The 14,103-nt window shown below is 52.6% G+C and overlaps 1 protein-coding gene across 26 annotated transcripts in view; it reads left to right on the top strand.

The window, feature by feature from the left end:
* Nucleotides 1-14,103, top strand: part of SYNCRIP (synaptotagmin binding cytoplasmic RNA interacting protein) — a 509,168-nt gene that overhangs the window by 288,089 nt on the left and 206,976 nt on the right. For 19 of the 26 annotated variants that reach the window (XM_085611064.1, XM_085611075.1, XM_085611073.1 and 16 more), the window contains one exon: nt 12,988-13,193. In XM_085611064.1, the coding sequence (XP_085467190.1) occupies nt 12,988-13,193 (206 nt within the window). The remainder of the gene's footprint in view (nt 1-12,987; nt 13,194-14,103) is intronic. The other 7 variants (XM_085611063.1, XM_085611077.1, XM_085611076.1 and 4 more) reach the window with 1 other exon arrangement.

Raw genomic sequence — 14,103 nt, 5'->3', positions numbered from 1 at the left:
ACCGACAGACCACGCACGCAACCTGGGCTTCATCCTGGACTCCTCCCTCTCCATGACCAGGCAAGTCAACGCCGTCTCCTCATCGTGCTTCAACATCCTGCGCATGCTTCGGAAGATTTTCTGGTGGATCCCCACGGAGACCAGGAAGACCGTCACCCAGGCCCTCGTCACCAGCCGACTGGACTACGGCAACGCACTCTACGCCGGAACCACCGCCAAGATCCAGAAGAGACTCCAGCGCATCCAGAACGCCTCAGCCAGACTCATCCTCGACATCCCACGTCACAGCCACATCTCCGGACACCTAAGAGACCTGCACTGGCTCCCGGTCAACAAGAGAATCACCTTCCGCCTCCTTACCCACGCACACAAAGCTCTCCACGACCAAGGCCCGAGCTACCTCAACAACCGAATCAACTTCTACGCTCCCAAACGCCACCTCCGATCCGCCAGCCACGCCCTCGCCACCGTCCCACGCATCCGCAGAACCACTGCTGGAGGAAGGTCCTTCTCCTACCTGGCCGCCAAGACCTGGAACTCCCTCCCGGCCGACCTGCGCCTGACCCAAGACCACCTCTCCTTCAGGAAGAAGCTCAAGACCTGGCTGTTCGAGCAGTAGCGGCACCCCCCCCCCCCCCCCCCCCCCCCCTAGCGCCTCGAGACCCTACGGGTAGTTAGTGCGCTCTATAAATTTCTTTGATTGATTGATATGACAACGAAGATGAGGAGATCTTCCGGGAAGAAGACGACGTCGTCGACGAGGTAGGAGACGACGAGGAGGCCCTTGGGGCCGAGGAAGATAGCTCAGGCGAGGAGCTAGGCCAATCCGTCGATGCGGAGGCCGAGGGAGATAGTCTTGATAAGGCTCCGGTCAAGGGATCGCCTGCGGGCCTTACCCAAGATCGGTCGGATCGTTATACAGCCCCGCATAAAGGCCTGGCTTCGAACATTTCAAAAGAGCCAGAAATATCAAAAAGGACTGGAGTCGATTCCGTGAAATCGAAACCAAAACCTGAACCGGTAAAATCGAAACCGAAAGTGCAACTGGTTCAGGTCGGATCGAAGGCATCGAACCCTTCCAATCCGTCGACACACAAGGACATCGGAGCCGACAAAAGAAGTCCCGAGAAGCCGCAGACGCCTATGGCACCGAAGGTTGGGGCACCGAAAACCAAGGTCAAGGTGGTCGATCCGACTACATCAACACCAAGGAGTGCTGTGCAGATCGAAGCCCTGAAGACAGGAAAGAAACCGGAGACTGCGTCGAGGCCTGTCTCCAAAGAGCCTGTCGGATCGAAAGCACCGTCGACATTCACGTTGCAAATGGTATCGGAGTCCCTAAAGCGCATCAGGGAACGGGATACTCTCGAACCGAAAACGGGTCCCGAACCGAAGAAGGTCGCCAAGGCTCACTCGGTGCCCGCACCGATCAAGTTTGGATTGCCACCACCGGGGACACCGAAGATGTTCGAACTTAGGAGGAGTATCGAACACCCACAAACGGTGTCGACAGGAAGGACAGATGTCGAAGACTCTCAGGACCAGTTTATCAACGCAGACACTGGTAGACTGTTGTTCCGCAAGCGGAAAATTGTCCCAGAAAAGACTTTGAAATCATACAAAATTCCACTGAAAAATAAAATAGCGTCAGGTTCGACACCAGTGCTTGTGGAACCTTACCAAACATATCAGGAACCACAATCCTTTTCTCCCGCACACTCTGAGGCCGATGCAGGAGAGGGCTATAACGAGGATACCACTTATCCTGAGGATACCACTTATCCTGAGGATATTGACCCTGATGAACAGCAAGACCAGGATCAAGCATGGGGAGACCCTAATGACCCAGGAGACCCACAAAATGCTCCTGACACTCATATTTATAATTTAAAAACATCTCCCACTGAAGATACTGCTGCTTTAAACGCCCTCATTGAAAGAGCGCCGGCCAATCACGGAGTGGAACTTCATTCATACTCGGTGGAAGAGGATTTCTTGATGGACACGTTCTCACCATCAGAAACCAACAGTCAAGACTCTACCAATGCTAAAAGGGGTTATTAAACATGCTAAGGACATCTTTAAGGAGACAACCAGAGCACGGGTATTAAACCCAAGAATAGAAAAAAAATATAAACCAGCCCCAGGGGACCCAATGTACATTAAGGGTCAATTGCCGTTGGACTCGATAGTAGTTTCTAATGCTCGCAAAAGAGCTAACTCGCAAACTACCGGTGATGCTCCTCCTCCAGACAAGGAGTCCAAAGTGCTAGAAACATCAGGAAAAAGGATAGCAGCACAAGCAGCAAACATCTGGCACATTGCCAACACTCAGGCACTCCTGGCCAGATACGACAGGTCACACTACGATTCCCTAGAAACACTAATAGAACACCTACCAGATGACTACAAAGATGGAGCGGAGCTCCTCATCGGAGAGGGAAAACTCATTACAAATGCGTCCATCAAATGCGCACTAGATGCAGCTGACACTGCAGCTAGGGCAATCAACACTAGTGTGATGTTAAGGAGGCACGTATGGTTGAGAATATCTGAAAGAAACACGTTAGTTGGATTCCTCACCTTAGAATATCCCCAGGCGTCAGACTGGATCCGGAAGATTTTTAGTCCGCAATACCCCTTGCGCGTCGCTAGGCGTCGTCTGCGGCTCCGCGTCCGTCGTCGGCGTCGTGCGCCGGAATGACGTCAGAGTACTTAGACGCCGCCCTCGCGCGCTGACGTCAGTTCTTCTTTTTTCCTCGCCAGTAAGCGCAGATCCGGGAGAGCTACCCCTTTAGTCAATTTTTGACTAACTTTTTTGATCCATTTTGATCTTGTCTCTGCAAGGCCCTGACCTCGAAGGCTAGACGGGAGCGGTCCCGTAAGCTTCTCGAGATTCGCCACTCGGCTCAGCGCGCCTCTCGATCCCGGTCCAGGAGGAGGTCCAAGGATCGGTCGCGGAGCCGCAGCCGACGTCACCATCGGTCGTCGGGATCCAAGTCTTCGGGTAAGTCGAAGCATTCCAAGAAGTCCAAGAGGCGACACCGCTCTTCGGACTCCCCTCGCCGGTCGCGCGACTCGGCCGAGGGTCAGGGTGGTTCCACCCCCGCGGCTCCCGCGGAGCCGCAGGCGCCGCGCAAGTCCCCATACCCGCCGGTCCCTGGGACTGACGCGGGGAAGTCAGTGCCTTCCTCTCGGCCATGAGGAGCCTGGCTCCGCCGTCGACGCCCGCTGGCGCGCCTTCGGGCCCCGCGGACCCGACTGGGCTGCCTTGCCTGCCGGTGGCTCCGGCCCCAGCGCCGTTGACGGCTCCGGCCTCGACGCCGCAAGCGCCCGAGGGACCCGTTCCCGAGTCCCCGCCGACGCCGGTCGACCTCGTAACGCCTCCTCTGCCGGCGTCGACACCGGTACCACCGCCGACGTCGACTCCGCTCGACGTCGAGCCCCAGTTCAGCCCCACTCCGGGCCCGGCGTCGATGGACGCCGCGTTCGGCGCCGCTGGAGACACATCATGTCTATCGCCCGGCTCCGTTCCTTCCTCCTGTATACCAGGAATCGGATGATGGGGACAACTGGGAGGGATCCGAGGATCCTATGGCCCTTCAGGCTCAAATGTCACAGGACTGGGCAGATGAACTGGGGGAGGCCAGTGGCCTGGATACCTCTCCGGACACTGGATTCGTCTCTCCTCCGACTGTGGCTTTTGAGGAGGGTGCTGCTTTCTCTGTGGTGCTGCGCAAGGCGGCCACAGCCCTTGGGCTCGAGCTGCCTGCCGTGGCTGTGAGGACTAACGTCCTTACTGAGGTGCTTCAGTCTGCGGCAAGCTCCACTGAGCCTCTGCTGCAATTCAATGAGGCTCTCATTGACGTTCTGCAGGGCACCTGGTCCAAGCCCTCCACAGTTCCTCCTGTGGACAGGAACGTCGCCAGGCGCCACCGTCCTGCTCCGGGCGACCCCAGTTTTCTGTCCCAACACCCTACCCCTGAGAGCCTGGTTATCCAGGCCTCTACCTCCCAATCCTCCTTCCCGACCGCCCCGCCGGACCGGGATTCCAAGAGACTGGAACAGTTTGGCAAGAAGCTGTTCTCTTCCCTTAGTTTGGGCCTGCGGTCTTTGAACACCGCCTGTCTCTTGGACCGTTATTCCCACTCTCTTGAGGGATGCGGTGGAGGACGTGCTGCCCCTGTGTCCGGAGGAGGTCCGGACACGACTGACCCAGGCTCTGGCCGATGGGAGGGATGCAGCGCGACATGCTATCCGATGTGGGCTTGACACTACGGACTCGCTGGGTAGGGCCATTTCTACCACAGTGGCGCTTCGACGTCACGCCTGGCTGCGGTCCACGTCATTTTCGGGCGATGTCCAGAGCACTCTCATGGACATGCCCTTTGATGGCACTCGCCTTTTTGGCGAGAAAGCGGACAGTGCGCTGAATCGCTTTAAGGACTCCCGGGCTATGGCCAAGTCCTTGGGCCTCTCGGCCCCGCGGTCGCAAACTTCCGCCTTTCGCCCCTTTCGTGGCCAAGGAAGGGGTGCCCCACGTGCGCCTAGCCACCAGCCGCAGAACCAACTGCGCGCGGTCGCGGACGTGGTTTCCGCCGAGGCGGTTCTGGAGGACGACTAGGTCAGCCCACATCCACCCCGGCAGCATCCGCCTCAAAGCCTTCCTAGTCCGAGCTTTCAGGCCAATTCCACGCCAGTGGGCGGCAGAGTTCGCCATCACCTGCTCCACTGGTGGTCCATCACATCGGACAGGTGGGTGCTGCAAATCGTCTGAAGGGGCTACTCCCTCCCCTTCGAGACGACCCCTCCAGCCATGCCACCGCAGCACCACCGTATCTCGGGGGATCATTTGAATCTTCTCCACGAGGAAGTTTCGGCCCTCTTGGCCAAGGGGGCCGTCGAGCGCGTTCCGAGCCCAGAAGTAGGTCGTGGTTGTTATTCCCACTACTTTCTGGTTCCCAAGAAGGGCAAAGGGGGCCTACACCCTATCTTGGACCTCGAACGTCAATGCCTTCCTCCGGAAGGAAAGGTTCAAGATGTTGACTTTGGCTCAGGTTCTGGCTGCCCTAGACCCCGGAGACTGGATGGTAGCGTTGGACTTGCAGGACGCATATTTCCACATCCCCGTCCTGCCGGCCCACCGGCGTTACCTTCGGTTCACGGTGGGCCAAGAGCACTTTCAGTTTACCGTGCTCCCCTTCGGCCTCACCAGTGCCCCTCGGGTGTTCACGAAAGTGATGGCGGTGGTCGCAGCTCATCTGCGCAGATCAGGGGTTCCAGTCTTCCCCTATCTCGACGACTGGTTGTTGAAGGCGGGCTCGCCCCAGACAGTCGTCTCCCACCTCCAGACTACGGCGGATCTCCTGCATTTGCTGGGATTTTCCATCAACGTGCCGAAGTCACACCTGAGTCCCTCTCAGAAGCTCCTCTTCATCGGAGCGGTTCTCGATTCGGCGCAGTTCCGGGTCCATCCACCGGAACAGCGGGTCCGGGATATACAGGCCCTGATTCCCATCTTTCGGCCTCTATCCTGGGTTTCGGTCAGGCTAGTGTTGCGGCTTCTGGGGCTGATGGCCTCCTGCATCCTACTAGTGCATCACGCCAGGCGGCGCATGCGGGCGCTGTAGTGGGACCTGAAGTTTCAGTGGGCCCAGCATCATGGCAACCTGTCCGACCATGTCTTGATCTCGGAGGGCACTGCACAGCAGTTGCAGTGGTGGCTCACGGACCGCGATTGGGTCAAGGGCAAGAGCCTCTCCCTTCCCCAACCGGAGCATGTCGTAGTGACGGATGCGTCCCTCCTGGGATGGGGTGGCCATATGGGAGAGGCGGAGATCAGAGGCCTCTGGTCTCCGGCGGAGTCTCGTCTCCACATCAACCTGTTGGAGTTGAGAGCGATCCGACTTGCACTGAAAGCCTTCCTTCCCTCTGTCCGGGAAAGTGTCGTGCAGGTGTTCACGGACAACACCACCGCCATGTGGTATTGCAACAAACAGGGCGTGGTGGGGTCGTGGACCCTTTGTCAGGAGGCTCTGCGCCTCTGGACATGGCTGGAACACCAGGGCGTCACCCTAGTGGTTCAACATCTGGCGGGCTCTCTGAACGCCAGAGCAGACGAACTCAGCCGCTGGTGCATGATGGATCACGAATGCCGTCTGAACTCCGAAGTGGCGCAAGGTCTCTTTCAGCAGTGGGGAGAGCCTTGGTTAGATCTATTCGCCACCGAAGAGAACGCGCAATGTCAGCAGTTCTGCGCGTTGGAATTTCCAAGGCGGCACTCGCTCGGCGACGCTTTTCGTCACGAGTGGAGTTGCGGTCTGTTGTACGCCTTTCCGCCTATACCACTTCTGCCCAGAGTGCTGAAGAAGATCAGGCACGACCGGGCCCAAGTCATCTTGGTGGCTCCGGATTGGCCACGAAGGTACTGGTATCCCGAGCTACTCAGTATGTTGAACGATCCTCCGATATGTCTGCCCCTTCGGGAGGATCTTCTGTCGCAGCAGCAGGGGACGGTCCTCCACCCGAACCTGTCCAGCCTCCACCTCCATGCGTGGAGATTGAGCGGCGGCAGTTGATGCCATTTGACTTGCCTCCTGAAGTCTGTGATATCATTCTGGCAGCCAGGCGTCCCTCCACATAGACGGTATACGCCTGCCGGTGGAACAAATTTGTGGCATGGTGCACAGCAAAGGCTGTGGATCCCCTTTCCGCCCTCTTTCTGAGGTTCTCCTCTTTCTTCTTTCTTTGGGCCGGCAGGGCTCTGCCCTGGGCACCCTGAAAGGTTATCTTGCTGCCATCTCTGCCTTCTTGCGGCTTCCTGATCAGCCTTCTCTTTTCAAGTCCCCTGTTACACGCTTTCTAAAAGGCATTACTCACACGTTCCCTCCTGTCCCTTTTGTAATGCCTCAGTGGGACTTGAATCTTGTTCTCACATTTCTAATGTGTGCTCCCTTTGAGCCTCTTCATAATTGTCCTCTTCGTCTGCTGACGCTTAAGACTGCTTTTCTGGTAGCCATCACCTCGGCTAGACGGGTGAGTGAGCTCCAGGCTTTATCTTCAAAGCCTCCCTTTCTCTCTGTTCATCCAGACAAGGTTGTCCTTCGGCCTCGTCCCTCCTTTCTTCCGAAAGTGGTGACTCCATTTCATCTTGGGCAGTCTGTCACCTTGCCCACCTTCTTTCCGCCTCCGCATCCTTCCAAAGAGGAAGAGAGGCTCCACCGTCTGGACCCAAAACGTGCGCTCTCCTTTTATTTGGACCGCACAAAGCAGTTCCGGGTGGACGACCAACTTTTCGTTAGATACGTGGGTTCTAAGAAGGGGAAAGCTGTGCACAAACGGACCATCTCTCGGTGGGTCGTTTTGTGCATCAAAATTTGTTACTCCTTGGCAAAAAAGGACCCTCCTGTTGGGCTGCGCGCCCATTCTACTCGGGCCACAGCGGCTACTACTGCTTTGGGACGGGGTGTCCCTTTGCAGGACATCTGTCAGGCGGCGACGTGGGCTTCGCTACACACGTTTGCCAGGCATTATTGCCTTGACAGCCAAGTCCGGAGGGATGGCTTCTTTGGCCGTTCTGTCCTCCAGGACTTTCTGGTGTGATCTTGGTTCGCAGACCCACCACCGGGGATGGTATTGCTTGGGTATCTATTCTAAGGTGAGGAATCTAACTAACGTGTTTCTTCAGATGAACAAGTTACTTTCCTTCGGTAACGATGTATCTGTAAGAAACATTAGTTAGATTACTCACCGACCCACCCATCCTCCCCCTTCTGCGAACTGACATCTAGGGTTAAGGTTGTCCTTTTCAGGCCCCTAGATTTTATTTTTGGCACCAGTGTCTGTCTTTGCATGGCTCTGCGTTCCTGGCGCGGAAAGCTATGTACAAGAACTGACGTCCGCGCGCGAGGGCATCGTCTAAGTACTCCAACGTCATTCCGGCGCACGACGCCAACGACGGACGCGGAGCTTCAGACGACGCCTAGCGACGCGCAAGGGGTATTGCTGACGAAAAATCTTCCGGATCCAGTCTGACGCCTGGGGATATTCTAAGGTGAGGAATCTAACTAACTAATGTTTCTTACAGATACATCGTTACCGAAGGTAAGTGACTTGTTCATCAGGCTTCAAACCTGAGATTCAAACTAATATCCTGAATCAACCAGTCAACCCAGACTTTTTATTTGGCCCCGAGATTGATACTACACTAGAAAAGATTAAAAAGGACACAAACTGCAAAATCTATGGGGGCTCTACAGTCGCAGCAGTTTCGGAGTGGCTCCTTTCGTCGCCCCGGGAATAGAGGAGCAGCTAGAGGTCAGGGGTCCCAGCAGCAGTACAATAAAGGAGGTACCCAGAGTGCCTATAATAAGACCAATAGGGGTGGATATCGTGGATCCAGCACCAAAGGCAGAGGACGAGGAAACAACAACACCAGGTCCTCCGCCACTAACAAACAGTGACTTCTTGTCACTGCCCCCCAACCACATAACACCAGTCGGGGGGAGACTCCAACAGTTCCTGCCGGTCTATAGAACCATCACCACAGACAGGTGGGTCAGAAAAATTGTCCAGTACAGTTATTGTCTGGAATTAACATCCAATCCACCCAACATACCACCAAGACACCGTCCTATGTCCGCAGAGCACTTGACATTATTGCAGCAGGAAGTACTAAGTATGCTGCAGAAAGGAGCCATAGAGCTCGTGCCTGTAGCACAACGTGGGTCAGGGGTGTACTCTCTGTACTTCTTAATCCCAAAAAAGGACGGGTCTTTGAGACCTATACTGGACCTAAGACCTCTCAACCAATACATTCTGTCGGAGCATTTGCATATGCTCACCCTCCAACAAGTTCTGCTGTTACTCAGTCAGGGAGACTTCCTAGCAACACTAGATTTGAAAGATGCGTATTTCCACATACCCATGCACCCATCACACAGAAAATATCTCAGGTTCACTACTCAGGATCAACATTATCCGTTCAAAGTCCTCCCTTTCGGAGTAACAGCGCCCAGGGTCTTTACCAAGTGCCTAGCGACAGTGGCTGCACACTTACGGAGACAGCACATTCACGTCTTCCCTTACCTGGACGACTGGCTTCTTCAGGCAAAGTCAGCCCAGCAGTGTGCCAGCCACATATCCCACACCATTCACCTTCTTCACAGTCTGGGATTCTCACTGAATTATCCAAAATCACATCTTCAACCCGCCCACGTACGGCAGTACCTGGGCGCCACCATAGACACTCTGGCAGCCACTGCTCAGCCAAATTTAGTGAGGATCAACAGCATGCAACTGCTGATAAAAAAAAAGTTCAGACCTCAACACTCCCTTCCAGCGCGAGTGTTCATGCAGTTGATAGGCATGACGGCCTCCTGCATCTTCATAGTCCCGCACGCGAGACTACATATGCGCCCGCTTCAGGAGTGCTTGGCACGTCAATGGAATCAGACTCAAGGACAGTTGAAAGACCTAGTGTTGGTGAGCGGTCGGGCATACAACTCTCTGCATTGGTGGAATCCACAAAACCTTTGCAAGAGCCGACCGTTCCAAGAGCCTGTTCCACAAATAATACTGACAGCGGACGCGTCTCTCCAGGGATGGGGAGCTCATGTACTCAATTACACAGTGCAGGGACTATGGACAACACAGCAAAAGAAGATGCACATCAACCTTCTGGAACTGATAGCAATCTTCCTGGCAATGAAGGCATTCAAAGTACACTTGTGGAACAAAGTCGTGTTGATCCGGACGGACAACATGACTGCCATGTACTACATACAGAAGCAGGGAGGAACACACTCTCCACAGTTGTCTCATCTGGCTCAGAGCATGTGGAAGTGGGCCATTCAGAGGAACATGTTCCTCATGGCGGAACACCTCCCGGGCAAGGACAACCAGATGGCGGATCCGCTCAGCAGACAAAGCCACCAAATGCACGAGTGGGAGCTACATCCGTCAGTACTCCAACCGTACTTCCAGCAGTGGGTTCATCCAGAGATAGACCTATTCGCCACAAGGGAGAACGCAAAATGCCAAAGTTTTGCCGCCAGGTTCCCCCATCCACAGTCGCAGGGCAATGCGATATGGATGAACTGGTCAGGCAGATTTGGGTACGCTTTTCCCCCAGCGCCATTAATACCGCTAGTGGCACGCAAACTAAGGCAACACTCGATTACACTCATCCTGGTTGCTCCAACGTGGGCACGCCAGCCATGGTACACCACGTTTCTAGAACTTTCCGTGGTACCGCATCAAAGACTGCGGCTAACACTCAAACTTTTAATGCAGAACCATGGCGAAATTCAGCACCCAGATCCACATCAGCTAAACCTGGCGATCTGGCTCCTGAAGTCTTAGAGTTTGGCTACCTGAACCTGCCTCCAGAATGTATGAATATCATCAAGGAGGCCAGGAAACCCACGACCAGAGCTTGCTATGCGGCTAAATGGAAAAGATTTGTCATTAACTGTAAAAACAATGACATTATTCCGCTGGATGCATCCATTCAGAACATCATCTGTTACCTGTTACACTTATACCGGTGCAATCTGGCATACAGCTCCATACGTATACATCTAACCGCAATAGCAGCCTATCTTCAGAACAGGCAGCACCTCTTTATTCAGAGGGCCTGCCATCAAAGCCTTCTTAGAGGGACTCAAAAGAGTGATTACTCCAAGACACCCACCGGCACCAGTGTGGAACCTAAATGTGGTCCTCACCAGATTGATGGGTCCACCTTTTGAACCTCTACATTCATGTGAGATTCAATTCCTCACCTGGAAAGTAGCTTTCTTAGTGGCAATCACTTCGTTGAGAAGAGTTAGTGAACTCCAGGCACTAACCATTCAAGAGCCATTCATACAGGTTCACGCAAACAGGGTCGTACTACGTACCAACCCCACATTCATGCCTAAAGTGATATCGAGTTCCACATGAATCAGACTATTGAACTGTCTGTTTTCTTTCCAAATCCAGAAAATGTCGCAGAGCGAATGCTCCATACACTAGATGTAAAGAGAGCCCTCATGTACTATATAGACAGAACAAAGTATTTTAGGAAAACAAAACAATTGTTCGTTGCCTTTTCTCCACAACACAAGGGAAACGCCATTTCCAAAGCAGGGATAGCCAGATGGATCGTTACATATATTCCAATTTTCTATAAAAAAGCTAAACGCACATTAACGATTCCTCCACGAGCCCACTCAACACGAAAGTTAGGGGCGTCCATGGCTTTCCTAGGGAACATTCCTTTAGAGGAAATATGTAGAGCAGCCACATGGTCCACTATACATACATTTACCAAACACTACTGTGTAGATGTACATTCAAAACAGCAGGCAGCTGTAGGACAGGCTGTTCTCAAGACCCTTTTTCAGACTGCTGCAGCTGGCACAGGTAGCCGCCGCTAATGGATGGACTGCTATGTAATCTATGCACAGATATGAATTCAGCAGCCCACATGCCTCGAACCGAATATGCTACTTACCAGTATGCATCTGTTCTTGGCATGTAGGGCTGCTGACATTCATATCGCCCACCCTCCTCCCCGGCGCCTGCAGCACTCAGACTTACTGTATAGCAGGGTCATCACTTACTGTATCTACTCCATCACTGCCACAATGGCGAAAAACAATCTGAGGATGGAGAGGATACCCGTGCGCACTGTAGTCCAGGGGAGGAGCCACCTATCTCGTGATACTTCGAAGACTCTTCCAGGACAACAATGTGCAATCATCCGGACCCAACACTAGGCGGCGATCTATGCACAGATATGAATGTCAGCAGCCCTACATGCCAAGAACAGATGCATACTACTGGTAAGTAGCATATTCGATACAGAGCCACTTTCTCACAGTAGCCCATTGGCGATTGGACTTCTTCCCAGCTTGAGTGAACTTTGTGGGATGTCAACCCCTGTGTCCAGGATCACCTCACTAAGTCCATTCACCGAGGAGTAGCCCTAGGAAGACTCCCTTTGGAACGCACAGCATCCTTGAGCATCTTCAACATCCTATATCTCGTGCATCAGGACCACCTCATAGTAGTGAAAGGCAAGGAACCATTGATTTGGGAACTGAAGACTGCTTTTCTTGGCGAGGTAACTTTTTGTGAAACTTGCTGTTCTCACTGATTGGCCCTCTGCAACAGCTGGTCGCCTAAAGTAACTTTTCACTGCATTGATACTTACCAAAGTTTGTCCAGTTTGTTGAATTTGACAATGCTAGTTTGTGAGGAGCTAAAGGATTTAACTACTCCTGTAAATTCTTTATCTCCAGAACCCCTGTGTGATCTTTTTAATTTGGATGTATAAAAATAAAATAAAAAACTATTTCTATCAATTGGTGTCAATTTCTGGGGTGTTCGTGTATGTCTTCTTTAGTTGTTTTGGTGCTGTTTAACCCCTTCGATGCTGCGCAGATTCCGCCGCTGTGCTGACGGAATCTTGCGCGGGCGGGGTCATGACGGAATGGTTCCGTCATGAGCACAGCTCAACCGTGGGTCATGACGGAACCATTCCGTCATGAGCACCGAAGGGGTTAAATGCTTTACACTTGTTCCTTTGTGTGAGCCTGGCTGCTCAGAGCCATAGCTTCCCAAGGTACAACTAAGGGTTTAACAAGCGAAACCTGACTGGTACTGAACTGATTAGTAGTGCATTACATGTGAGGTCACACAACCCCACCATATAATACACCTCATTTACTCAGTCTTTATTTGTGGCTCCACTTTGTCAATTCTGGAGCAGTTTGGATCCAACGCAGAGCCTTACGGAGCCACCTACTAGTGCTTGGAACACAGCTGAAAAGTTTGTCTATCCAGTCTAAAGCCTGGGAGTATTCTAAGGTAAGCAATCTGGTGTTAGAATATCCACCAGAAGGCTTTACCAAAAGTATATTACTTGTTTTTTGTAATTGATTTCTGGCATTTATGAAAAAGTCAATGCTGGAATGGTAATGAATATGCTTGTTTTTACAGAAGGCCTCACAGACGTCATATTGTACCATCAACCTGATGACAAGAAAAAGAACAGAGGCTTTTGCTTCCTAGAATATGAAGATCACAAAACCGCTGCGCAAGCCCGACGAAGATTAATGAGTGGCAAAGTTAAAGTCTGGGGTAATGTTGTTACAGTTGAATGGGCTGATCCAATAGAAGATCCCGATCCAGAAGTTATGGCTAAGGTATTTAAACAATCTGAATTCTGTTCTGCCAATACAGGTTAATTTAATATTTTTGACACTTTCCTCTGCTTCTAGGTTGCTTTAAAAAAAAAATTGTATTGAGCTGGCACAAAATAATTTGCATTGGGCGATGCACTATCAGATACACCTCCTGTTAGAGTACCTCCCAGGAATGTGAAATTGCTTTGCAGACCTGTACAGCTGGACGCATCAACAAGCCTACTCTACCCACAAGTCCTACTCCACTATTTTCAACAATGAGATTTAGGCAGATAGACTATTTTTTGCCACTCACTAAAATGCAAAATACCATAGCTTTACCTCCTAGTTCCAAACTCCATTTCCTATGGATAAACTGGTTCTAAAGAAAACAATCCTACCTAAGAGGCAGTAGGGTGGGTCCTTGTACACACCATGAGAAAGTGCCCTCTTGCTTGCCTGGTATGCCCCCACTTTTTGCTGAATTGCTGATGTTCTTTGACTGTGCCCTGGGCTCGTGCTAATCGGGTACCCAGGGCCTAGGTTCCTTCCCTAAAACTGCATTGATGCCTAAACCCAATTGGCATCTCTGTCCACATGTTAGCCCCTGGTAAACGGTACCACAGGTACTGAGGGTACTGTGAACAGAGAAGGCCTCTAAGGGATGCATCTCTTATTGTGCCACCCTCGGAGGACCTGTACCCTGACACTCACACACTACCTTTACAGATTGAGTGCCTTGGTGCAGAACAAAGTGAAGAGTCGACATGGCACACATCCCTGTGTGCCATGCCCACAAACCACTGCCAGGGCATACATCAGTCAGCCCTCTAGCTGGGTGCCCTATGCCAGTGGTGAGGGTACAGGTGCATGAGCCCTGTACCGCTACAGTGCCCACATACATTCCTGGGCACTGTAAGTGCAGTGCTGC

This window comes from Triturus cristatus, chromosome 6 (assembly GCF_964204655.1).
Source record: "Triturus cristatus chromosome 6, aTriCri1.1, whole genome shotgun sequence".
NCBI lineage: Eukaryota > Metazoa > Chordata > Amphibia > Caudata > Salamandridae > Triturus > Triturus cristatus.
Note: the sequence above shows the minus strand (reverse complement) of the source record. Positions and strands in the feature narration are given on the sequence as shown.